We start from the raw sequence: 27,064 nt of genomic DNA on the forward strand, positions 1-27,064 counted from the left end.
GTAGAGATGGGCTTTCACCATGTTGGCCAGGCTGGTCTTGAACTTCTGACCTCAGCTGTTCCACTCACCTCAGCCTATCAAAGTGCCGGGATTACAGGTGTGAGCCACCATACCTGGCCAGTGAATGCCATTTCTGCGAGCAAGAGGCATCACTGCTTCTGAAGGGACAGGCTTTGTCCTATTTTGACAGCATGGGTAGCCCCGTAGAGCAGACCTTGTTAGTAGTTCTCTTAGGGCTTTCTAGCACTGAGTAAATTTCAAAACAACAGCTCTCCTTAAGAATCTTTTTTCTCCTTCATCTTACCATCATCTTTAAGTGTATAGCTCCATAGTATTGTTGAACGACAGATCTCTATAACTTTTTCATCGTGCAAAGCTGAACCTCTATAATCATTGAATAATACCCCATTTTCTTCTCCCCCCAGCCCCTGGCAACTAGCTTTTTACTTTCTGTCTCTACAAATTTGACTACTTTAAGTTTAAGTACCTCTTATATATGGAATCATTCAATATTTATCCTTTTTTGAATGGCTTAATTCACTTAATGTAATGTCCTCAAGATTCAACCATGTGATAACATGTGATAGAATTTCCTTTTTTAATAGGCTGAATTATAGGAAAAGGCAGCATGCAGATACTACGTTTTCTTTATGCATTTATCCATTAGTAGACATTTTGGTTGCTTCCACCTCTTGGCTATTTGCATAACGGTGCAATGAATACGGTGTGCAAACATCTCTTTGATATCACCATGATTAAGTGTTCCACTTTAACTTGTTGTGCAGGGAATGTTCCATTTTGGTCACCAGCTTCCCTAGTTTTAGTCTTCAAGGTGATAATCCAATACCTTATCATGAAAGCTGCTTTAGCTACTGTCTAGGATGAAGCAGAAATCAATAGTTTTTTTCCCTGGAATAATAAGCTGGAAAAAAGTTAGACTGGGGTATCTTACTCTGTTTTGTGCTGTTATAGCAAAATATCTGAAACTAGATAATTGTACATGAACATAAATCTGTTTCTCACAATTCTGGAGGTTGGGAAGTTCAAGATCAAGGTGCTGACATCTTGTGAGGCCCTTCTTGCTCTGTCATAACATGGTCAAAGGCAACACAGACGTGAAAGAGAGGAAAGGGGGCCAAACTTATGCTATTATAAGGAACCTACTACTGCAATAATGGCATTAATCCATTTATGTGTGTACAGGCCTCATGACATAATCACCTCTTAGAGGTCTTACCTCTCAACACTGTTTCACTGGGAATTAAGTTTTCAACATAGGAACTTTGGGGGAAACATTCAAACCATAACGTTGTGTCCCTTTCCCCCAAAATTTATGTCCTCCTCACATGCAAAATACATTCATTCCATCCCAATAGCCCCCAGAGTTTTAACTTGTTCTGGCATCAACTGATAAGTCCAAAGTCCAGAGACTTATGTGAATCAGATATGGGTGAGACTCAAGACATGATTCATCCTGTGGCAAATTCCCTTCCAGCTGTAATATGGTGGTGGGACACATATAGGATAGACATTACCATAGTGAAAGGGAAAAACAGGCAAGAAGAAAGGAATAACATGCCTCAAGTAAGTCCAAAACCCAACGGGGCAGACATTAAATCTTAAGACTCCAGAATAATCTTTCACTCAATGTGCTGCCTCCTGGGTACACTGGAGTGGGGTTAAGTGCCCAAAGCCTCAGACAGGCCCAATCCCATGGCTTTTCTGGGCTCAGCCCACATTTCAGCTCTCATAGATTAGAGCCTCTTGTCTGCAGCTCTCTCAGGCTGGTATTGCATGCTGGCAGTTCTAGGATTTCTGCAATGCCCTCACTCTCATGGCGCCACTAGGCCATGAGAGTCTCCAGTGAGGACTCTCTTCAGTGTCTCCATCCCTGCAATAGGTCTCTGCCTGGGACCCTAGGCTGTCTGCAGCATCCTTTGAAATCTAGGTGAGGGAAGCTATGCCTTCACAGCTTGTGCATTCTGTGCACCTGCAGAATTAGCACCACATGGATGCCACCAGTGTTTTCCATGTGCACCCTCTGGTGCGGTGGCCCAAGCTGCACCTGGGTTTGCCTGGGCCACAGCTAGTGTGGCCAAGGAGCACTGCACAGGAATGTGGGGAGCAGCCCTGGGCAGCAAATGCTGTGGTCCCTTAAACTCCTCTCTGCAAACCTGGCCCTAAAGGTCCTAGCTTGTCTGAAAGATCTCTGAAGTACCTTTGGAGTCTTTCTCCCATTGTCTTAATGAATAGCACCTGGCTCTCTTTCAGCCATACTCTCTTTAGTACTAATCTTTTTAGCAAACGGTCACTTGGCCACAGCCTTGGTTTACACTCCCAAAAATGCCTTTTCACTCTTTACATGGCTGAGCTGTAAATTTTCCAAGTCTTTCTGCTCTGTTTGCCTTTTAATTATAAATTCTGCCTTTAAACCATTTCTTTCCTCTTATATATATTTAAAAGTAGCCACGCAACTTCTTAATATTTTGCTTATAAATTTCTTCCACCAGGTATCCTAGTTCATCACTCTGAAGTTCTGCCTTCCATAAAGCCCTTGGGCATCAACACAGTTCACTCAAGTTATTTGCTACTTTGTAACAAAGATGGCTTTTATGCCAGTTTTCAACACCTTGTTTCCCATTTCCATGTGATACCTCACCAGAATTGCCTTTACTATTCATATTTCTACCAACATTCGATCATTCATGACCACCTAAGTAATCTCTTAGGAGATTCAAACTCTTGAAAGCTCTTCTCTTCTTCTGAGTGCTATTAATGGCATCGTCCTTAACACTCCATTCATGGCAATACAGGCTTTCTCTAGCCCATTCCTTCAGACTCTTCCAGCATCTGTCCATTGCCCAGTTCCAAAGCCACTTCCACATTTTCAGGTATTCATTATAGCAGCAACCTCACTTCTCAGTACTAATTTTCTGTCTTTGTTTTGTGCTACCTGAGACTAGGTAATTTATAATGAACAGAAATGTATTTCTCACAGTTCTAGAGGCTGGCATCTGGTGAGGGCCTTCTTGCTGCATTATAATATAGTGGAAAGCATCACATGGGTAGGAAAGAGAGTGAAGTAGGCCAAACTCATTCTATGCCCAAGATAAAGGCATTCATTCATTCATGAGTGCAGAGTACTCTTGATGTAACCACCTCTTAGAGGCCTCACCTCTCAACACTGTTGCATTAGAGTTTTGAGTTTCCAACATACGAGCTTTAGGGGACATATCAAATCATAGCATGGGGAGACCAAGATAAATGAGAAAGAGCTGGATCAAGCTCTTAGGGAAGGACACTGACACAGACTTCGAAGACCTGTCAGTACAGATATTAGACAGAGTGGGATCATGTGGACACAGTCAGTGGCTGCTGGAGAGCTTTGTCATGTGGCAGCACTGATCATTCATGGCCTGGGGCCAGCAGATCGAGAGGACCTGTGAGTAACAGTATGGCAGAAATATTAGGCTCTTTCTCATATTAGAGAATTAAGCTGAAGGCTTCATGCCTCTGCTGCTCACTGGATTTCCCCAAAACAAGTGATTTAGTGTTATATTTTTATCAGTTAATTTATCCAGATGGTTCATAGGTTAGAAATATCATTTTAGAGTTCCAGGTCATAGTTAAATGCTGAGCTCTTTCCACTCTGGGTAATGGAGAAAGTCCAAGATTGTATCTAGAAGGGGCCCATGGCACTTGGTGAAGCCCGTAGAGCCAACCTTTACTCCAGAGCTGTCAGCTCCTCTGTTCCCCGGGCTTCTTAGTCACATTCACTGCCTAATGTATCCCCCTTAGCTCTCATTTTACCCTGATTCCTCCCTTAGTCCTTCCATTAAACCACTTCTTTGCATCTTAATTTATTTCCCCTTTCTATAGCTATCCTCTAATTTCTTTTTAATGCATTTATTTCCCATCTTATATTTAAAAATATTTAAGGTGGTCATTCAGAGAGACACAGGTTACAACTACCCTTAAAAATTAAATAGGTAGCTGAACATGGTGGTTCACACCTGTAATCCCAGATTTTGGGAGGCCGAGGTGGAAGGATCGCTTGAGCCTAGGAATTCAAGACCAGCCTGGGCAACATAGTGAGACCTTGCCTCTACTAAAAGTAAAAATTAAAAAAAAAAATAGCCAGATGTGGCTGTGTGCACCTGTGGTCCCAGTTACTCAGGAGGCTGAAGCAGTAGGATCACTTGAGCCTAAGAGGTCAAGGCTGCAGTGAGCTCTGATCATGCCACTGCATTCCAGCCTGGGTCACAGAGTAAGACCCTGTCTCAAAAATCCAAAAAAAAAAAAAAAAAAAAAGACAAAAATAAAATAGGTAAGGAAATCAGGCAATGGGGGAAAAGGAATAAGTTGTGTGTGGCCAAGTGTATGGTTACTGAAAAAATGAATACTGTGTGGTCTTCTGCAATTCCTAGAGTCCCCTGACTTTGGTTCCAAGCTCCTCTGCTGACAGAGTAAAGACAGGAATATAATCAATTAATGTGATCCATATTGAAGGCTAGGAATAGATTGGTTGTGCAGGTACATTCTTGCTGGTTCTTGAGACTGAGCACAATTTATCTTGTGGATCCTTACAAAGGAAACACTCTGGGTAGAAAGTTTAGAATTAAGTCTCAGGTTGAGGTAGCTCTTTGGCATTTTTCTGAATAAGTGAAACAAAGAAATTACAGACTCAGTTGTGGGTTTTGTGTGTTTGTTTGTTTGTTTTTGGATTGGTGTATGGGCAATAATAATTTTAGGAAAGTCCTTGATGAACACTACTTCAGCATGAGTCTGAAAGTTCAGTGTGTGTGTGTGTGTGTGTGTGTATGATGTCTGTAAGAGCCAAGAGTACTGCTGTGTTAACCCTGCTGTCTAGTCTTAAAAATTTGAGTTGACAAAGAAAAAGGAGACATTGACCCATCTTTAATTTGAAAGATGTTTGCATGTGCCTCACATAATGTTAACACTTAAAACAGTTGGCAAACTTGAATACGAATCCTGTGCCAAGAACTTACACATTTTCTGCTTTTCACTTAAGAATACAACCCCGCATCATCGAATTGTATAATATCAGTTTTGCCAATTAGGTCCCTACTGATGCCATAGGTCTCTCTCACTGCCATTCAGCTATTCATTTCAGGGCATGTTTTTTGAAAAGCGCTTGTGACCTTTGTCCATTTTTATTGTCATTGCAATGATAATGCCAGCTTTGCAATATTTCCTGGCAGGAGAACGTCAAACAATGTGAGGAGGAAGAAGCGAAATAGGAAATATCCTTTAAAATGAGTGAGGCAATGAACTTAGGGAAAAATTAGTTCAATTTAATTTCCCTCTGACTCAGTCCCTACATCTGCTCCAGGCTCATCCAACACTCACTAGTACCTTCCCTTCTTATTACCAGGTAGTTTCTATCTTCTTCAACCCCAGGTACTTCTACAAAACACAAATATCAGCCAGACTCAGATATCCAGATTCCACCCAGTGATGGGTTCTCAACAAAAAACAAACCAACAGCGGGCAAGAAAGGCGAGCCAAAGGGTCGCTCACTGTATTCAGACCCCATTACCCCCTCAGTGTTCACTTAGACCATGGCTGTGCAACTTAGCCACCTAAGTGTTGCTGCACAGCCCACAGCACTAGTGTCTGTTTCTGTGTTCTTAGTTTGAAAATTGCCTGCCTGTGGGCTGAAAGTGCTCCCGATTTTAGCATTTGTTTTGAGCCACATCTGCCCACTCGTCCTGCAGGCAAAGCTGTTTGCAAGGAGCCTGATCAGAAGTGAATATGCCAGAAGGAATTCTCCCCTCAGCCCCCAGTGCTGGCATGGTTTCTTCTCTCTGTAGGTGCCTGTTAGCTTACAGGATTCTTCTTTGCTTTCCTGTTCTTTTTTTTTTTTAACTATTATTATTATTTATTATTATTATTATTATTATTATTATACTTTAAGTTCTAGGGTACATGTGCATAATGTGCAGGTTTGTTACATATGTAAACTTGTGCCATGTTGGTGTGCTGCACCTATCAACTCGTGAGCACAGTCAGGTTCTGTCCAGCTTTCTCATTGGGAAATTTCCTGGGTTCAGTGTAATTGCTGTCTAATGATTTTCTCATTTTCCTGAGATGACTGAATGGTTGAATCAGATCAAGGACGTGCATTTGATATTCTGCTCATTCTTACAGAGCAGATGCCTTCCATTACTGAATTTTGGGGGAGTTATTTAGAAAATAATAAAACCGACAGCTAAGCACTGATTTTTTTTTGTCTGCATCTTGCATCGTTGCCAGCTTTACTGTAATTATGTCATTCAGAGAAAGATTCTAACCATTTCCTTTTCCTGGCCCCTTTGTGTTTAAAAAAGCAAAATTGTGGCCATATTTCTAAGCGGATAAGTCACATGCAAGTATAAAAATGGCCTTATATGAAGTCATTAGGGGTTTTTGAAAGTTTGCTGAGTGAAATCTTGAATGGAATGGCAAAGCAAAGTAGTTCTGCTGACAGGATTAAAGTACAATTAGTAGAGGTGACACTAAGGTTTTATCAGTGGGAATTAATGAAAAACCCAAGGAGAATGGAAGAATCATTGGAAATTTATTATATTTTTGTGATATTTTTCTCTGAAAGCACATACACAAAGTTGTAGTATTACCTGCTTAATGAATCAGTGGAAGGGGTGTAGAAACATCATTAGTAATGGTCTAACAGTGACCCTAAAATGATGTCTGTGTTATTCTTGGGATGTTAGCTGCAGCAAAGAAGCTCAAATGACCTTAAACCCTCCCAGTGGTTCATTTAAAAAGTTTTCACTTGCTTCCTGCTGATCTGTAGCTCTAGCTCAGAGATACCCAGTAGAATTTTCTGGGAGGATAGAAATACTCTATATCTGGGCTGTTCAATACGATAGCCACTAGCCACATGTGGCTACTGAGCACTCAAAATGTGGCTAGTGCAAGTGGAAAGCCAAAATGATAATTTAACTTTAGTTAATATAAATTTACATAGCCACATTTGGGTAGTGCTGTCATTTTGAACAACATGGCTTTAGATCCCTGGGCCCCCGGAAATCCCTGGTGAGGGCCACATTGATAGAGATTCAAACTTTCTTTGGTTTAGGGGACAACATAGGCAAAGAACTTGTGAAGTTCTGGTTTGTAATCCCAATCTGATTTTTAACCTGAAAAAGTCATCTTTCCCCACTCCAAGAAAGCAAAAACATTTGGAAGGGCAGGGGATCCACCACATACCCCTGTTCGTTTTAACATCTGCTGCTTCATTCAACAGAAGGGGCTGGCCGGGGTCAGCCAGGCCCAACAGGGTCAAGACAGGGTTAGAGAAGATCCTTATTTAGATTTAGTGTCATCAGCACTTGACTTGATTTCATATTAAAGCCCTTTAATGAAATGCTTATTATCTGTAATGAACTTTTGTTTCCATGTATGATACTGACAAGAAGCTCTTGAATTTAAGGCCTAGTTGTTAAAATTCATGATGTTTTCAAACAGCAGTCCTAGAGTCTGCACCGGCGGACCGAGCAGGAGTGGAAAGCTCCCCTGCAGTGGACACCACAGAACTTTCACCTTGCAGATCCCCCTCAACTCCCCGGCACCTCCGCTATCGCCAGCCTGGAGGTAAGAGCTCAAGAGGGACTCAGAAATAGAAACGTGAAAAATTATTTCTAGCTTCTGAACCTTTCCTTTGCCTGATTGTTTCACTACCAAAATAATTTTTTTAGTCTCACTTATTGAAAATTAATTGGGAGCAAATATAGTCGGCCCTTTGTATCCGTAGGTTCCACATCTGTGGGTTTCGTATCTGTGAATTCAACCAACCACCCATCAGAAATATTTGGCAGAAGAATAAAGCTTCTGTACTGACCATGTACATACTTTTTTTGCTTGTCATTATTCCCTAAACATTATAGTGTGACAGCTATTTACATAGCATTTCCATTGTGTTAGTTACTATAAATAATCTACAGGTGATTTAAAATATACAGGAAGAGATGCATAGATTATATTCAAATACTACACGATTTTATATCAGGGACTTAAGCATCCATGGATTTTGGTATCTGAAGGAGATCCTAGAACCAATACCCCACAGGTAACAAGGGATGACCGTAATGTTACTGTAGGACCAAGTGGTGGAAAAATAAATGATTAGAGAAGATGTCATTAGTCTAACCAATATTTGTTTAGTTCCATCATTGCATTGCATTTTGTGAGGAGTAATGTGAATCAAAAGACTCTTCTTTAGATGTTGGCTAGCTGAAGAATCTCAGTGCTGGGTTTACCAAAATGTTCCCAGTTTCTGATATATTACCATGAGTCCCAATGTAGTCTATACGAGTGAACTCATCTGGGCATCACAATTTGGGGATACCTTGTTAATAATATTATTTCATCTAAAATAAGGTCCAGGTACATGGGACTCCAGTCATCATTCTTACTAGTGGCAGAAACTGGCATATGTATTTTGATATATAGTTAAGAAAATTGTACAGCATTACTCCATAATTTGTTTGAGAACACAATAAATGTCCTGTAATTGGAGAAAAAAAAAATCAGAACAAAAGGTAGAAATATTTTAATTATCTCCCATTTTCCCCGCTGCTCAAATAAATATATCCAAATAACAGTTGTTTTGAAATGTTTGCTTTTCTCTTCTTAAGCCAATTATTTCAAGTCAGAACAGAAAATTACACAATTATGAAACCAGATTCACCCCAAGTAACCCAAATGAAAAGGCTTTTTTTTTTTTTTCCCGGAGACTGAGTCTTACTCTGTCACCCAGGCTGGAGTGCAGTGGCGCAATCTTGGCTCACTGAAACCTCCGCTTCCTGGGTTCAAGTGATTCTCCTGCCTCAGGCTCCTGAGTAGCTAGGATTATAGCCGTGTGCCACCACGCCCAGCAGTTTTTGTAATTTTAGTAGAGATGGGTTTTCACTTTGTTGGCAAGGCTGGTCTCAAACTCCTGACCTCAGGTGATTCACCCTCCTTGGCCTCTCAAAGTGTTGAGATTACAGGCATGAGCCACTGCGCCCAGCCTATAGAGGCATTTTTGACTCTCACAGGCATGCTTCGAATAGGGCATTTTAGCAAAAGATAACGTATATGGCTCCAAATGGTTATCAGTGGCCTTGGCAACTTGGTAGAAGCTATTGTCATTGCCATGAGCTCTGAGAGCAACTAGGAGGGTCTGAGTCCGGCTGTTGTTAGAGATCTGCCTTCATGGATATTAGCACTTGGGGCTTTCAGTTATGGGTTCCCTGCCATTTGGGTGTTTCTGGTAAATGAAGGTGACAAATTAGACTTTCCTGGCTTGTCGTGGTACTACTATGGAATGAGCCAGATCTCTCTATTCTTCTTAGGGCTTTGGTCAGTCCAGGTCTTGGCAACTCCCTTGACCATTGCCACATAGGACAGACCCCTTTGACTTCATTATAACCTGGAAGAGTTTGGGACCAAAACCTATGGAAGTAAGGCTCTACCAAGGCAAGAGTTAAATGCTGTTCAAGGTGTTACAATTATTAGAAGTCTACTTTATATTCTCTTTTCATATGTTTATATTCACAAATAAAATTTTTAATTCACATAAGGATTATTTGGAAATCCTCATCTTGTTTGTGGATTAACTAAGCCAAATCCTTTGTTTCTTCCCTGATATGACTAAATCATAGAGACACAGAAACATAGGAAGGAGGCCGAAACCTGTGATAATATGGAGGACCCAAACGAGGACAGCATCACATATTTCTATCTAGCTGAAATTTTGCCTGTGTGTCTGTCTACTTGCCACCTTGTTCCAAAATGCAATAAGGCTATTGTGGAAAGAGAAGGTAGAGCTGTTTTATGCGTTTGTGCTTGGGCACATTAAGCAGCTCTTTGCTTCCCCTCTCATGTGTGTATTTATTTTAGGCATGATTGTGAAACATTAGGGCCAAACTAATAAAAGCCCTTCAGGTCAAAATCACAGTGGACTGTTTTCACTAAAAGCCTGAGCGAGGAGAAGCAGCGAGCTTGGCACCAGCACTGCCAAACGCTGTGTGTACAGTCCGAGGAGTAAAAGGGACTGCAAGGTTGCTCAATACATCCTTTTGATTTTAAAAGGGCCACATTTGAACCATCTGTACTGTTAAGGGCGTTCTGAGAAGGAAATTCTATCAGAAGGAAATTCTCTCAGTAACATGATGTGGTATCTTTCTTAAGAATTTTTTTTATTAAGATATAGTTTACATATCATAAAATTTACCTTTTTAAAGTATATTGTTCAGTCTTTTTTTATTTAATATATGTTCACAAGGTCAGGCAGCCATAACCACTACTTATTTCTAGAACATTTTCATCACCCAAAAAGAAACCCTATACATATCAGCCATTCTATACTCATTAGCAGTCACTCTCCATTCCCCCTCCAACCCCAGCAGCCCTAGGCAACCACTAATCTTACTTTCTCCCTCTATGGATTCGCCTCTGCTGGACATTTAACATAAAGGGAATCATATAATATGTGACCTTTTATGATTGGCTTCTTCTTTAACTTGGCATGTCTTCCAAGTTTATCCATGTTCTAGCATGTATTGGAACTTCATTCCTTTTTGTGGCTGAATAATATTCCCTTGTATTTATTTGTTCATCAATTGGTGGACATTTGTCTCTACTTTTTGGCTACTATGAGCAATGCTGCTATGAATATTCACGTACACGTTTGTGTGTAGATGTATGCTTTCGTTTCTCTTGGTTATAGCCCCAGAGTGGAATTCCTGATGTGCAATCTTGTTATTTGCCCGTTAACAGAGATAATACAGGTCATTTGGCCCAGTCCTTCATCCGGTGCAGGAATAAAAATGATGATTTTCGTTGTAGAATATTATCCATTTGCCTCACCATTCCATTTCCTTTATTTTCAAATAACCAGGACAGACGGCGGACAATGCCCACTGCTCTGTTTCACCGGCTTCTGCTTTTGCAATAGCCACAGCTGCAGCAGGACATGGGAGTCCACCAGGTGAGTAGGGGAGCAGCTATGTACAGATAGGTGACCATTTATATGAAGTCAGTGGCCCGTGTTTGCCAGTGTCTTGATGAGACACTCGTCTGCTCTCACACTGGAATCCCAGGACCTTGGGAAGCCGAAGCAGAAGGATTGCTTGAGACCAGTAATTTGAGACTAGCCAGGGCAACATAGAGACCCCATCGCTATAAAAAAATTTTAAAATTAGCTGGGCATGGCTTTGCATGCCTGTAGTCCCAGTTACTCAAGAGGCTGAGGCAGAAAAATCGCTTGAGGTCAGGAGGTTGAGGCTAGAGTGAGCTGTGATCACACTACTGCACTCCAGCCAGGGTGATAAAGTGAGACCCTATCTCAACAAAACAAAACAAAATAAAATAATAATAAGAGAATGCACATTCCTAGCTCTTTCTGAGTCAGTGTTTCTGGGAAGAGACTGTCTTTTAAATAAGCATCTTCAGAAACCTCCTTATTTGGCCAGGCACAGTGGCTCACGCCGGTAATCCTAGCACTTTGGGAGGCCGAGGCAGGAGGATCACCTGAGGTCAGGAGTTCAAGACCAGCCTGGCCAACATGGTGAAGTCCTGTCTCTACTAAGAATACAAAAATTAGCTGGGCATGGTGTCATGTGTCTGTAATTCCAGCTACTCAGGAGGCTGAGGCAGGAGAATCGTTTGAACCTGGGAGGCAGAGGTTGCACTAAGCCAAGATTGCGCCAGTGCACTCCAGCCTGTGTGACAGAGCGAGACTCCATCTCAAAAAAAAAGAAAAGAAAAAAAAAAAAGAAATCCCACCATTTGCAACAATATGGATGAACCTGAAGGACATTATGTTACCTGAAATAAGCCAGGAACAGAAAGGCAGATACTGCATGATCTCACTTATATACGGAATCTAAAACGTCAAACTCATAGAAGTAGAAGGTAGTAGACTGGTAGTTACCAGGGGCTGGTGGGGAGGAAGGGAAGTGGGAAGCTGTTTGGTCAAAGGATAAAAGGTTCAGTTACACAGGAAGAATAAGTTCTAGAGATGAGTTGTACAGCATGATGACTAGTTAAAAATGTACCGCATACTTGAAAATTGTTAAGAGAGTAGATTTCAGATGCTCTCCCACAAAAAAATGGTAAGTGAGGTAACAGATGTTACTTAGCTTGACTCAACCATTCTTCAATATATACGTACATCAAAACATCACATTGTACCCTGTAAGCATATACAATAAAAAATAATCAAATGAATAAGCATAAGCTCCTTCAGGTGAGTCATTCAGGCGGTCTGTGGGTTACAGCTCTGAGAAATTCTTTATCAGAGAAGGCTGTTATTCCTCCTGTGTTGTTTGACAGAGTTCTTCACCCTTTATAACTCAATTACTGAGAACACGTTTCCATTTTAATTGAGTACAATGCTAAAAGCATATGCAAGGTGGGAGGGAGGGCTTGTGGAGTGCGGGGAGCAGATGCGGGGGGCAGCTATTGCTTTAGCTGACTCATAATTCATTTCCAGTAGCTCCACGATTCTTTCTGAGATGCTGTCAGTTAATTTTCAGGGTAAAGAAAAAGTACTTAAAATAAAAGCACAGTATTTTAATAGATAAATATTATATTCATTATCTCTTTCCTCTTCTCTCACATGCAAGGAGGATATTATGTTGAAATAAATCTGTAAGTGGTTTCAGGATGGGCATGGTGGCTTACGCCTGTAATTCTAGCACTCTGGGAGGCCAAGGCAGGCAGATCACCCAAGGTCAGGAGTTCAAGACCAGCCTGGCCAACATGATGAATCCCCATCTTTACTAAAAGTACAAAAATCAGCTGGGCATGGTGGCGCACGCCTGTAATCCCAGCTACCTGGGAGCCTGAGGCAGGAGAATCGCTTGAACCTGGGAGGTGGAGTCTGCAGTGAGCCGAGATCATGCCATTGCACTCCAGCCTGGATGACAGAGTGAGACTCCATCTCAAAAGTAAATAAGTAAATAAATAAATAATAAATCTTTAAGTGGTTTAAATAGCCTTGTTGCTGTGTCTTCACCTAAACTAAACTTATGGGCTCCAATCATCATGATTTGTAGAAACATGAGAGATGGCATATTTTGCTAATTAGCCATTTTTCACCTTTGTGGTAACAAAGGAGTCCTTTCCAAATATTCTGAACCAATATTCACAATAGTAACTAGTAGATATTATCAGTATGATTTTTTTTTTTTTCCAAATTGAGGACCAAAAAGAGATGTTCTGTAATGGACATTAACTACCACAGTGACTTTTATATATATATTTCTCTAAATAAACATTTTGCAGATTGACCACATTCTGTTTCTTCAGCGTTTTGCCATACATGCTTCACTGGAGACATGGTCAGGCAAATTGGGATGTGCTTTGCCCCAGATATTCTTAAAACCTTTCCCCAAAAGTCCCATCAGAATAATACAAAGCAGCCTATAATGGTCAAAATAGCAATCTTGTCGATACAGTTGGTTTCTATGATTGATTACATTCTGTAACAGTGAACATTTGGGGGGAAATAAGGGAGACTTTGCTAGGCTTTCAGCAGAGTTGTTGTCCATTGTGATTTACTAAGACCTTCTCCTGTCTTCTGTTCTTACGAGCTAGCCTGCCTTTGAAAAAGTGAAGGACAAGAGCATCTCACAGATTTCCTAATTTACATATGGTTTGTGAGGGAAAATTAATTTGGAGTTTATTTGAGATGAGCCCATTCCCTATTTGCTGGAGGGTAGGGGGAGGTCCTTTTTTCACCTGAGATTGCAATGAAGATTGAATCATTCGAATGTGCTTTAGAGAATGGTTTTCTGACTCGCTTTCCCAGGCATATTGGGCCAGAAGGAAAAAGTGACCAAAACAGCCAGCTCTTTCTCCCTTTTTGAAAGCCTGCTGCTTTTCTGTTGCCTTTTTTCCTACTTCTCTCCTGCAGCTCAAATAGTCTTAGGAAGAAAACCTTCTTCAGCAAGCTGGCTTCTGGTGGTGCTTTCTGAGGAGGACAGCACGGACTTGCTAACAGACTCAGTCAATGTTGCTAGGTGTTAGTGAGCCTGCACCCTGCATGAGCAGACTGCTCTTTTATGACAGTGCTGTTGATGTTGCCTATCATGCAGTCTGAAGCCACATGATTTGATTTTAGAAGTAGAGGCAATAAGGGATTGGATTCAACAGTGCCCATGGCTCTGCTGTGAAGGCAGCAAGTTGCACAGGGGTCAGTTTCAATGGCTAGTGGCGGTAAGAAAGGGGGTCTCTTTTGGAGTGGAAACCAGTGCACTCTTGGGGCTCAGTTACTCAGAGGAATTGGTCCCTTAGCAGATTTCACCTGCCTGGGAGAACTGGGCAGAGAGCAGAAGGTTGTAATCAGAGCAGAAACAGGGAAGGGCTAAGAAGATAATCTGGATTTATTGGCTAGCCAGGGAGAGCATGGCATTGCCCGGGGAGGGCTAGACCTAGATACCTGGACAGGTGTTCAAAGGAAGAGAGTGCTGGATAAGAGTCAACTCCCAGACTTTTTATCTCCTCTGGGAATCAGGAATTGCCAGCCTAGATGCATCCAGAACCTGGTGAGTTGCAAAGGCAAAGCAGAAGAAAGATTGCATAGACAACTAAACACCCCATGCTTTCATCGGTCTCTGCAGGCTTCCTGTCTGCTTATTCGGCTGTGATACAGATAGACTTGGGGATGCAGCTCTGCTGTGTCCTGGCTCGCAACAGGAAACAAGGTATAGCCCAGTCAACCCTGAGGTCTGCAGAGTGGGTTTCCATGTTTCAGGTTCCTCTGCAGATTCCCTCTTGCTTTAATACTCTCCCAGCCCTTCCCTTGATCCCATCTCCATCAAAATATCTGGCACCTCTGGGTTATTAATTACTATGTTCTCAAACATTAACTCTAGGCATTTGCATATTAAACCATTTCTCTTTAAGTTGCTTAGAAAAATTTCTTACTGTGTTAAAAGGAATTTCAAATGCAATAAAAGGGAGGACAGCAATTTTTTTATTTGCAAGGAGGTCAAGACAAGATATTCCTGCCTGACCCCAGAGGCAAAGAAAACTGATTTTATTTGTGGATGGTGCCCTGTGATCTGTTTGGGATTGCCTGCCCGGCTGCTGGGGTCTCAGCCTGCCTAATTTCCACATGTACTGGAAAAGCCTGGTTTTCAATCTTTTTGGGGGAACGCGGGGACAGAATCTCGCTTTATCACCCAGGCTGGAGTGCAGTGGCGTGATCTTGGCTCACTGAAACCTTTGCCTCCCAGGTTCAAGTGATTCTCCTGTCTCAGCCTCCCAAGTAGCTGGGACTACAGGTGTGTGCCACCACCCCCAGCTAATTTTTGTATTTTTAGTAGAGATGGGGTTTCACCATGTTGGCCATGCTGGTTTTGAACTCCTGGTTTTCCAAGCCTCCTGTCTACCTTGGTCTTCCAAAGTGCTAGGATTACAGGTGTGAGCCACTGCACCTGGCCTCAATCTCTCTTTCTTCCTTTTTTTTTTTTTTTTTTTAAATTAATGAATCAATGACTTTAAAAAAAAAATCTACAGCCTTCCCTTCCCAAAATTGGATGAGTCTCTTCCTTCCATGTCATGCTCCCTTTGTTTACCTGAGTCAGCGCTATCCAGAGAACCCATATCCTGCCCCTCAAAACTCAAGATTTGGATTTTATGCTTTCTGTTAATGTGGTAATGCTTCAGGGAATTTTTAATGGATTTTTATGTAGACCCATAGGTGATACCCAGGATAGTAGTGTTGTGCTTTCACTATTACTTCTGTCTCTGTTTATAGTGTTTCTCTGACAAACACATCACAGGAATGCAGCTTTTAGCAGCATTATTGTCTCATGTTTCCTGATTAATTGCAACTCCCTACCAACACTTTCTATCCTTGCTTTATTTTTTTTCCTCAACACTTATCACTATTTGACATACTATTTATTTTACTAATTTATCTTGCTTTATTATCCATTTCTCCAATAAAATGTAAGATCCACGAGGGCAGAGATTTTTATCTATTTTATATACTGCAGTATCCCTGAAATCTAGAGTAGTATTGTACATGTAGTAAATGATTCATAAATGCTTCATGAATTAATGAATCAATGACTGAATCTTCATACTTGCAATAGGGAATATTCAGTGCAGAAAAGAAAAAACTGTACTGTCCATATATTTTTATAGTGCTGTGATGTTTTTAAATTGTTTGTTGTTGTTGTCATTGTTGTTATTTCTAGGGCAAAAGAGTTTTGTCTTATTTCTCTGACTGACCTGGGGAAGTGATATCAGTCTCTTCAAGTCAGCAAGCAGGTTTTGAGTGTCTTGGGTGTTTAGTATCACTTTTTTGGATACCCACAACTCTGAGCTGAGCACCCGGTAGACTTGTAAATAAGCCTCATTGTCTTGGTATTCATTTGATGTAAGACTTTTCCTCGCACTCATGATGGGAAAGTCCTTGAGATATGCCTGGACCTGAGGCCTAAGGTCACCCTAAATGTTTGCTGCCAATCAGAATGCAAGCACTAACTAAACTGTTAAAGCTTCATACTGTGATATTAACAAGAATTGATTTTGTGTTGCACTCATACCCACGGAACCAGGCTTTTCTTTCTCTCCAATAGAGATACCATCATTGATCTACAAATTAGGCCCAGTTACAGATGGATCCTGAATTTGTAGGGCTGATGTTTATGCAATTTGGGGAAACACACTTCAAGGAAAATAATATAAAATTATAAATATAAACCTTTAGGGCACCTCCCAGGGCTTTGGAAGAGGCCCATAGAAATCGAGAAGACCTAAAGCTTAAGCTTTCTTGACTTCCTGATAAATCTGCTTTTGAGTCCAATCCAGAAAATTCTTAGAATCACAACAGCTACAGGAAATTTTGTATGCTGGGGAGTGAGGGTGGGGGCATCAGTGATTGTCAATGAGTCATTAGCCGTCTTTCTTCTAAGTTAGCCCAGAGTCAGGTGGTATAAGGAAAAAAAGCAGAAGATGGCATCAATTAAATATGAACAGTTGACCAGGTGTTAATATGCATACTCTTCTGGTGACGAGTTGGATTAGCTGGTAGTGGTGAGTAGAGCAGAATGATGTATGTATTGCCACCCTGATTTCCTTCCCCAGTGTCAAATAAGCCTCTCCTTCCATAGGGCTTTAACTCTATACAGGATAGGACTGAAACAAAGGATGGTTGATGGTGTTCTTGTGTGCCACCACACTGATTGAAATGTATTTGCAGGCACCTGCTCAAATTTAAGAGCTCTGCATAAAGTGGAAATATAAATGTGTGCATTTCAAATGGCTGCTGATACAGGGAATCTGCAGGTGCAGTTTGGATATAGTTATGATATGAATAGAAATGCAAATTCAATGAATAGATGTATCAGAGCACATCATTGCACTTACTATACACCTGAAGTTGTAGGATTAATTATAGAGTTTATGAAATGATATAAAATGCAGTATGAAAGTGTGAGGTGGGTTATTTTTATGAGAGTAGAAATCATGGCAGTGGAGGTACTATAAGCAACTCCTGATTATCTGTGAGCAGATTATATGTTTTACTGTTCTATGCAAGTCAAAGTAAATTAACAAAGTAGAGGAATGGTTGAATGCACTTACAGGAAAATTAGTGTCACTGTTACAATTGCTTAGGTAAGCAGTGAGTCTTTTACTGGTGGTTATCTGGTACTTGTAAAGTAGATAATTCATAATCTGTTTTATCTTCTGTAAAACCAGTCATGGCATGTGTAGTAAATAGTAGATCTGAGGGTGATGTGAGTTGGGCTTGGATCGGTTTGTTAAAATACTGATATCTGGTCCCACACCTAAAGATTCTGAGTTGATTGATCTGGGGTACATTGTGGGATTAAGGAATTTTTCAAGTTCCCCAGGTGATACTAATGTGAAGCCAAGTAGGAAATGCTTGTGTGTGTGTGTGTGTGTGTGTATTTTACTGAGGTGATGTCAGTTAAGGGTAAAACTTTGGATGTTTCCAAATTTCACCATAGATTTGGATGTAGATGGATTTAATGATTATTTGATTAATTCAGCAGAAGAATGTGGTTAAAACAGTTGTGTAATCTTAACCCACACCCTCAGGCAATTTAGGAAGTATGTCTGGATTTCATTCTACAGTCTAGTATTAATTTACATATTGAGTGTTTTAGGTGTAGATATGGTAGGTGGGCTGGATGTGAGGAGTGCTAGACTGAGTCCTGTGTGTGTCACCTTGGACGGTTTCTCTCTGGGCCTGTTGTTTCATGATGGAAGCCTGAGAGCTCAGCTGGTGCACTTGCTGTCCACATGTGATCTCTCAGCCTGTAGCGTCAGCATAACCTGGGAACTTACTGGAAAAATAAATTCTTGGGCCACACATCATTCCTACTGAATCAGCATTTCTGAGGGTGGGACACAGCATCTGTCTTTTACAGACTCTTTAGCTGATTCTGATACATACTGAAGTTTGAGAAGCAGTGAACTAGTATAATGTCCAAGCTGCCTTCCCTATTTAAAAATCTGACTCCATATTACTTGTAGTAGACTATATAGTAGATGAAGAACCTAAATTTGAATCTCTTTCCAAACATTAAGTACAACTCAACCTTTATCTTTTGGTAGTTTTTGCACAGTATGCATAATTGATGTTGTTCCAAGTTGTACATTTAAATTCTCACTTTTCTTCATCATTTAAAATATGGAAGGTTGCCTAGAGTTCTGCATCATGTTAGAAAATCTTTTTATCTCGAAGTAATAAAAACTGTTGTAGTAATTTCTCTCTAATTATACTTTTATAACAGCTTTATTGAGCTATAATTCACGTACCATACAATTCACCTATTTAAAGCCTACAGTTCAAGCTGGGTGTGATGGCTCATGCCTGTAATCCCAACATTTTGGGAGGCCGAGGCAGGAGGATTGCTTGAGCCCAGGAGTTCAAGACCCACCTGGGCAACATAGTAAGACCCCATTTATAAAAAAAAAAAAATAGCTGCACATGGTGGCACACGCCTGTAGTCCCAGCTACTTGGGAGGCTAAGGTGGGAGGATCTTTTGGGCCTGGGAGGTGGAGGCTGCAGTGAGTCATGATCATGCTCCATTTCAGCCTGGGCAACAGAGTAAGACCACGTGTCTAAAAAAATAAAAAAATAATAAATAAATAATAAATTAAAAAGTCTACAGTTCCATGGATTTTAATATATTCCCAGAGTTGGGCAACAGTCACAATACATTTTAGAACATTTCCCCAAGCCCTTTAGCTGTTACCAGTCACTTCCTATTTGTCTCTTCCTCTAGCCCTTTGCAACTGCTAATCTCTTTTCTGTCTCTATAAACTTATTTATTCTCAATATTTTATATAAATGGAACTATTCATACAACATATGCCCTTTTGTGACTGACTTCTTTTAGTAGCATGTTTTTGAGGTCCAGCCATTTTTGTAGCATGCATCAGTCACTTAATCCTTTTTACTGTGGAATAGTATTCTATTTTATGGATATACCACATTTTATTTATCCATTCATGAGTTAATGGACATTGGGGTTATTCCTCCTTTTCAGCTGCTGTGAATGATGCTGCTGTCAATGTTCATGTACAAATTTTTGTGTGTATGTTTGTTTGCATTTATGTGAGTACATACCTAGGAGTAGATTTGCTAGGTTGTGTGATAAGATTATGTTTAACTGCTTAATAAACCGTCAAATTGTTTTTGAAAGTAGCTATACAATTTTGCATTTCCATCAGCAGTGTAATTGAGTTCCATTTTCTCCATATAACAGAGTAGTCCCAATTCTTCCCTTGTAATATTACTGTGATTTATTTTATTTATTCATATCCTATAATCATCCAATATGTTGTTATTATTAATATTAGTATTTTGAGATGGAGTCTCACTCTGTCACCCAGGCTGGAATGCAGTGGTGCGATCTCGGCTCACTGCAAACTCCACCTCCTGGGTTCAGGCAATTCTCCCTGCCTCAGCCTTCCGACTATTATTACTTTAGGCAAAGTTATCTTCTAGATCATTTAAAAAGAAGAAAAACAAAAGATTTTCCTTTATCTTCATTTTTTCCTTCTTTTGTTTATATAGATCCAAGTTTCTGACCTATATCATTTTCCTCTGCCTGAAGAACTTCTTTTAACATTTCTGGCAGGACAGGTCTGCCAGCAATGAATTCCTCCAGTTTTTATTTGCCTGAGAAAGTCTTTATTTCTCCTTCACTTTTAAAGCATAATTTCACTGAACATAGAACTCTAGCTTGGTGGTTTTTTTCTTTCAACACTTTAAATATTTCACTCCACTCTCTTCTTGCTTGCCTGGTTTCTGATGTGATGTTGTCATTCTTGTCCTTGTTCCTCTGTTGGTAAGTGTTTATTTCAAGAACTTCTCTTTATCTTTGGTTTGCTGCAGTTTGAATACGATACGCCTTGATGTGGTTATCTTGGTATTTATTCTGCTTGGTGTTCTCTGAGCTTCCTGGATCTGGGTTTCATGTCTGTTATTAATTTTGGAAAGTTCTTGCCATTATTAATGCAAATATTTCTTTGACTCAGTTCTTCAGTACTCCAATTACTTGTTTGTTATACCCTTTGAAATTGTCCCACAGTTCTTGTATGTGCTCTTCTGTTTGGTTTTTACCCCCTTTCCTTTTTCTCTTTGTGCTTCAGTTTGGAAATTTTCATTGGCCTCTCTTCAAGGTCACTGTTCTTCCCTCAGCTATGTTGAGTCTACCGATGAATCAGATAAAGGCATTCTTCATTTCCGTGTCTGTGTATTTTATGTCTAGCATTTTCCTTTGAGTCTTAGTTTCTATTTACTTCTTTACATTATCCATCTGAACTTGCATATTGTCTACTTTTTCCATTAGAACCCTTAACATATTATAGATATTTCCCTACTTATGATGGCTCAACTTACAACTTTTTGACTTTATGATGGTGTGAAAGTGATGCACTTTTCATTAGAAATTGTGCTTTAAGTATGCATACAACCATTCTGTTTTTCACCTTCAGTATAGTATTCAACAAATTATATGAGATATTCTACATTTTATTGTAAAATGGGCTTTGTGTTAGATGATTTTGCCCAACTGTAGACTACTGTTCTGAGCACATTTAAGGTAGGCTAGGCTAAGCTATCATGTTTGGTAGCTTAGATATATTAAATGCATTTTTGACTTACACTACTTTTCATTTAAGATGGGTTTATTGGGATGTAACTCAGTCATAAGTTGAAGAGCATCTGAAATCATAGTTATTTTAAATTGACTGTCTAATAATTCCAAGGTCTTTGTCATATCTAAGTCTGATTCTGATGCTTGCTTTGTATCTGTTATGGGCTGCACTGTGTCCCCACTAAATGTATATTTACCATTACCCTAGAATATGACTATAGTTGAAGATAGGGTCTTTAAAGAGGTCATTAAGGTTAAATTAGGTCATATGGGTGAACCCTATAAGGAGGCTACTGGGACATACACATAGACTAAGGCGTGACCATGTGAAGACACAGGAAGAAGACAGCCACCTACAAGCCAAAGAGAGAGGCTCAGAAGAAACCAAACACGATCACTCCGAGATCTGGACTTCTAGTCGCCACAACTATGAGAAAATACATTTATTTAGGCCACCATTTCTGTGGTGTTTTATTATGGCAGCCTGGATAAATTACTAAAGTCTCTTGAGACTGTTTCTTCTTGCCTTTTGGCATGCCTTGTAGTTTTTGTTGAGACCCAGACAGGTTATATCAGATAATAGAGACTGAGATAGATAGGCCTTTAAGTGTGAAGATATATGTTATCTGGCTAGAATTTGGGTTGTGCTTGATGTTTGCTTAGGAACCAAAGGCTTCAAATTCCTTCAATGCCCTTTTTGTTTTCCCTCATGAATTGGGGCTTCCCTAAATACTCCTTCTCAGAGAGAATCTATGTTTTCAAGCTCTTTCTGCTGTAATCTGTTATCTCACTGAGTCTCTGTTAGGGTGGGGTGATGGTGGGGAGGGAGAGTCTTCTATATCTTCCAGTGAAACCTTACTGTTTTAATGGATTGGTACCTCAAAGCTGTGACCCTTACAAACATTTCTCCAGTGATAGAGCTTCTTTTCCCACTGCCCCCTACTTCCCTGGCTGCCACATTCCCAATTTCTTTCCTTGAATCCCTGACCCCTGTAGACTATATTATTTTCCCCATAGCTAGGAAGAAGGCAAGAGGGGACTGGAATGGGAGCAATGTCTTTTTCCAAGTGGGATAAGGCTTAGGCAAAGCCTTTTTCCCTGAAGAGCTGACCTTCATTGTGGAGAAGGCCCTGGGCATGTTTCCAGTGTTACTCTTCCCCTCTCCCTGCAAGAGCCATGAAGAGATCTTTCTCCAGTGTTTACTGGGAGGACTTGGTATGATTCCTGGAAGTAAAGTCCCCAAATGTGTGGCCGCCCTCCTAAGAATGTGGTTCTCAAGAGCATCTCACTGTCATGCTGGTCCACACTCAACCTCCAGCAGTTCATCAATACAACCATTCAAGTACTGCTACCAGGTCATGGCTCCAGCGACTTCTGCTCCAGGTAGGCAGATCTGTGTCTCTCTGGATGTGCTTGGTTTTCTTTCCAGAGTTTATGATGACCATTTCCCTTGAAACCTCAATTTTCTGGTATGTCCAAGAAAAGTTGTTGATTTTCAGGCTATTTCATTCTTCTTGTGTTACGGATGGATGTGATAACTTCTAAGTTCTTTGTGTGTCAGAGCTAAAACTCAGATTCTCAATTTGGTGGGATCTTTATTGTGATCTCAATTTTGTAGGTCAAATTGGGGAGAAATGCACATCATAACAATACTCAAACTTTCAATCCATTAACTAGGAATGTCCCTTCATTTACTGAGATCTTCTCTCACTTCTGTCAGCGATATTTTATATTTTTTAGCATACAAATCTTGCGTTTGTTTTGTTGCACTTATTCTTAAGTATTTGACTCTTTTTGGTGTTATTGTGAATAGAATTGTTTCCTTTTATTTTTAGATAAGTTTGTTGCTAATATTTAGAAATACAATTGATTTTTTCTAGATTGTCTTGTTTTCTACAACTTTGCTAAATTCATTTATTAGTTCTACTAGGTTTGTTTTCGAAGATTCTTTAGGATTCTCTACATATAGAATCTTTTCTTCTGTGAATAAAGATAGTTTTATTTCTTCATTTCCAATCTATATGCCTTTCATTTTCTTTCTTTTCTCTTCTTTTCTTTTCTTTTCTTTCTTCTTTTTAAAACGGAGTCTCACTCTGTCGTGTCCAGGCTGGAGTACAGTGATGGGATCTCAGCTCACTGCAACCTCTGCCTGCCGGGTTCAAGTGATTAGCCTGCCTCAGTCTCCCAGATAGCTGGGATTATAGGCACCTGCCACCACACCTGGCTCACTTTCTGTGTTTTTAGTAAAGACAGGGTTTCACCATATTGGCCAGTCTGTTCTTTCTTGCTTTATTGCACTGACTAGACAGCCTATGTTTTGAATTGCAAGCGCTTCTTTCAAGTCCTTGTCAAGCATGGGAACTATACACTGCTGATGATATAGTTGGTGCTCATGTTTTACAGTAATAAATATAATGATGTAAACATACAATCAGCTCACAAAAGGCACCTATCAAAATAATCCCACAAAGCTCTTTCTGTACACATCCCATTGGAATTCAGACTTTTTTTATTTTTTGAGAGATAGAGTCCTGCTGTGTCACCCAGGCTGTCGTGGAGTACAGTGACACAATCATGGCTCACTGCAGCCTTGAACTCCTGGACTCAGGTGATCCTTCCACCTAAGCCTCTTGAGTGGCTGGTACTATAGTTATGCACCACTACATCTGGCTAATGTAGAGATGAGGTCTCTCCACGTTGCCCAGGCTGGTGTCCAACTCCCATCTTTAAGTGATCCTCCTGCCTCGGCCTCCCAAAATGCTGGGATTACAAGTGTTAGCCACTGTGCCTGGCTGGAACCTGACTTTGAAACTAGATTAGCTGTACCTTAATAGGTCTTGTTCAGAATCACTGGGTAATTTCTAAATAAAAGCATCCAGGGATACTTTTTTCATTCAGTTTTTCTTTCACGCCACTCTTCAAAAGATTCAGAACACCTTTTTGTTTTTTCCTACTGGAAGGTAGCCTAGTTTGTGACACATTTCCTATTGTTTTTTCCAAAATATATTAAAAATATTTAAACATTATTTCACTAAAGACCAGTACTTTAACAGTGGTCCCAAGTCCTATTTTTAAACCCACACACACATGCACACACTCATACTCACGCACATTGTGCTTGGAATTAGAATTGTGAAACTGCAAAGCTGTGGTTTTCACTGGTGTGAGTATACCCCTGAGCCTGCAAAGCAGCTAGAATGCTCATGGCAGGTGGGCTTTGCATTCTCTTCCTGGAAACATGCCACACAGCAAGCTAGATCACAGAGATATCCTTGCCGTGCTTTCCAAGCGGACCCAAATCCTGTTCCAGCTGGCCTGTCCACCTTCTTCCCTGATGGTGCTGCACTGCCAAGTTCCCTTTCTTTGCATTTTCCCTTCCCCGGCTCCCTGCAGACTGCTCTCTTCTATTACTGTCTCTTCTCAGCGAAGGTACAATGTAGTTGATTGTGCCTCACATGGCTTAATTGCTGCTTGATTCCATTACTGTTTCATCCATGTCAGGGCCAGGCGAGTAACCTAAGTAGGGATGGAGAGGTGCTGCCGTGTTTGAAGGACACAGCCACTGCCCAGCCCCTGCAGACTGTTGCCATGAGGGGCTGCAGGACAAGGACTGTCAGATGTATTTTCTCTGCGTTTTTTTTTTTTTTCAGCCAGAAATCTTGATATTTATGTGAAATTTTCTGTTTTGAAATGTTGGAAGTGAATTCACACTCTTTAAAAATACTGTCCAGGCCAAACATAATACTTCCATGGGCCACATTTGGCTGTGAGCCACCAGTGTGTGACCTCAGATTTACTGTAATCACTTACAGCTGGAGTTGTAGGTTGATACAGCTAAGATTTCCAGAGACACTCCTAAATATTAGCAGTAAACTCCTGAATCTCTTCGGCGCCACCCCCTTGTATCTTCTATTCCTCTTACTGGGCGATTTTACAGAAAGTTGATCTCTTCTGGTGCACTCTGCTTGACCACATTCGCTTTCAGAGGGTAATCTTATCTCAAAGGTCTGAGCCTCCCTCACTAGGTCATCCCCTCACTATGGAAGGGGCACAGTGGGGACCATCTTTCTTCATCTCATGTTATAGATTCCGAAGCAAGTGTGGCATCTGGAGTGGTGATGGGTCTTGCCCAGGTTCTCACAGTTACTAAGAATGAGACTCAGAGCTATCCACTACTAAACTGCTGCTTTCTTTGCCCTGATATAGCCTCTAATCCATATTAACTTCAGAAGCTTGAATTCCTTCATTTTGTTACTAGCTCTTGCTTCTGCCTTTCTCTGCAGCATATCCATTTCTTTCCATCTTTTTCCCACCTCTGTATCCACCTAGCATTCCCCTAAGTGACAGATACAGCAGTTTGAGGACTCCAGACTGGAGATGAGCGTGGGGGAAATTAGTAGTCTGTGGATGGGTTCTTAGTTGACCAGCAGTTAGCACTGAAGGATCTGTAATTTCATTCACAGCATTGCAGAAATCAGGGCCTTAGTACAATGATATGATCTGGTTAGAGGAGGCACATATTTCTGTATTGAGAATTGGATTACATTTGCAGTGAGATATTGATTACTGTGAATTAAGTTGATGTCACATATATACCCTGCTGTCTACAGTCTCTCAGGATTTGTGAGAACACTCAGCACTGTTTAAATAGCTTAACGGCACGGATAAACTTATACGAAAGGCACAGAATCTGGGCTTTTCCCAGGGACTAGATTACAAGCTAAAATGTAAATTTCAGGCAGGAATTACAAATCAATTTTCTGTTTCAAAATCAGAAGCTTAATATCATGTAGATGTTTTACTGCATTGATTTCCAATGGTGTGTGGATGGGGTAGAATAAGAACAGCCAGGGCCTTCCTCAAAATATACCTGTGCCCCTGGGGATTCTGAGTGGCCTCCCAGAGGCAAGCAGTCCAGAAGAGAGATGTTACTGATGGCAATGTGCTGCACATGTGAATGGTACGAAAACAGACAGAAGGCTAAAAACATCACTGTTCTGCTATCTGCCAGCCCTAAAAAGAACTATGCTCACTTTCTGAATGCAATTCTCTATCTTCTGGTTAGTCAGGGGATGATGGGAAGCAGGCTGCCTGTGTAACCTGTTTTAGCAACGACATTCAGAAGTCTGAGGTCAAAATGTTGGCTGCATGCAGTGTTTCTCATATGGGGCCCTCACCATCTTTTCATTTTGGTGTTGCCCACCCTTGCCTTTTTCCTTATTCATCTCCTCTTTTTCTGTATCATGCTATCATTTTACCTTGCTAGGTTCTCACCTGTTGGAATTCTGCCCCTATTTCATGGCGATACATCCTCTTGCCAGGACGGGCTATGTGCTTTGCAGGCCCAGTGTGAAGTGAAAATGCAAGTGTCCCTGTTGAAAAAAATTATGAAGAATTTCAAGACAGTGACTGCAGGGCATCTAACCAAGCCTGAGACCTTCTAAGCGTGGGCTGTGCATGACACAAGCTGTACACCAAGAAACTGGCCCTGCCTCTTGCAGTCTTGTCAGGAGTCCAGCAGTCTCAATGCATCCAACTGGGTCCTGTAGTAAATTGCTCTCAGGATGTGGCCTCCAATGCATTTCTAGGATTATATCTTGGTTCTGTAGAAGTTTTCTGTGGTGAAAAATATATTCGTAGTATTCCTTCATTTTAAAGATGAAAATATTTTAGCCCGGGATAGACCAATTAGAAAGACAAAAACTATCTAAACATAGGACTTCGGATTCCTTGAAGAAAATACAAATTTTTTAGTTTTTATTTTTATTTTTTTGAGACGGAGTCTCACTGTAGCACAGGCTAGAGTGCAGTGGTGCAGTCTCTACTCACTGCAGCCTCTGCCTCCTGAGTCAGGCAATTCTCCTGACTCAGCTTCCCGAGTAGCTGGGATTACAGGTACATG

The 27,064-nt window shown here is 40.7% G+C and overlaps 1 protein-coding gene across 2 annotated transcripts in view; it reads left to right on the forward strand.

Moving 5' to 3' along the window:
* The window catches only part of RASGRF2 (Ras protein specific guanine nucleotide releasing factor 2), a 266,077-nt gene that overhangs the window by 151,696 nt on the left and 87,317 nt on the right, over nt 1-27,064 (forward strand). For both annotated transcript variants that reach the window (XR_003119799.1, XM_025387425.1), the window contains exons 16-17: nt 7,492-7,617; nt 10,907-10,996. Coding sequence is in view for 1 of the 2 variants with exons in the window: in XM_025387425.1 (XP_025243210.1) it covers nt 7,492-7,617; nt 10,907-10,996 (216 nt within the window). In the remaining variant the exon portion in view is untranslated. The remainder of the gene's footprint in view (nt 1-7,491; nt 7,618-10,906; nt 10,997-27,064) is intronic.

Source organism: Theropithecus gelada, chromosome 6 (genome assembly GCF_003255815.1).
Source record: "Theropithecus gelada isolate Dixy chromosome 6, Tgel_1.0, whole genome shotgun sequence".
NCBI lineage: Eukaryota > Metazoa > Chordata > Mammalia > Primates > Cercopithecidae > Theropithecus > Theropithecus gelada.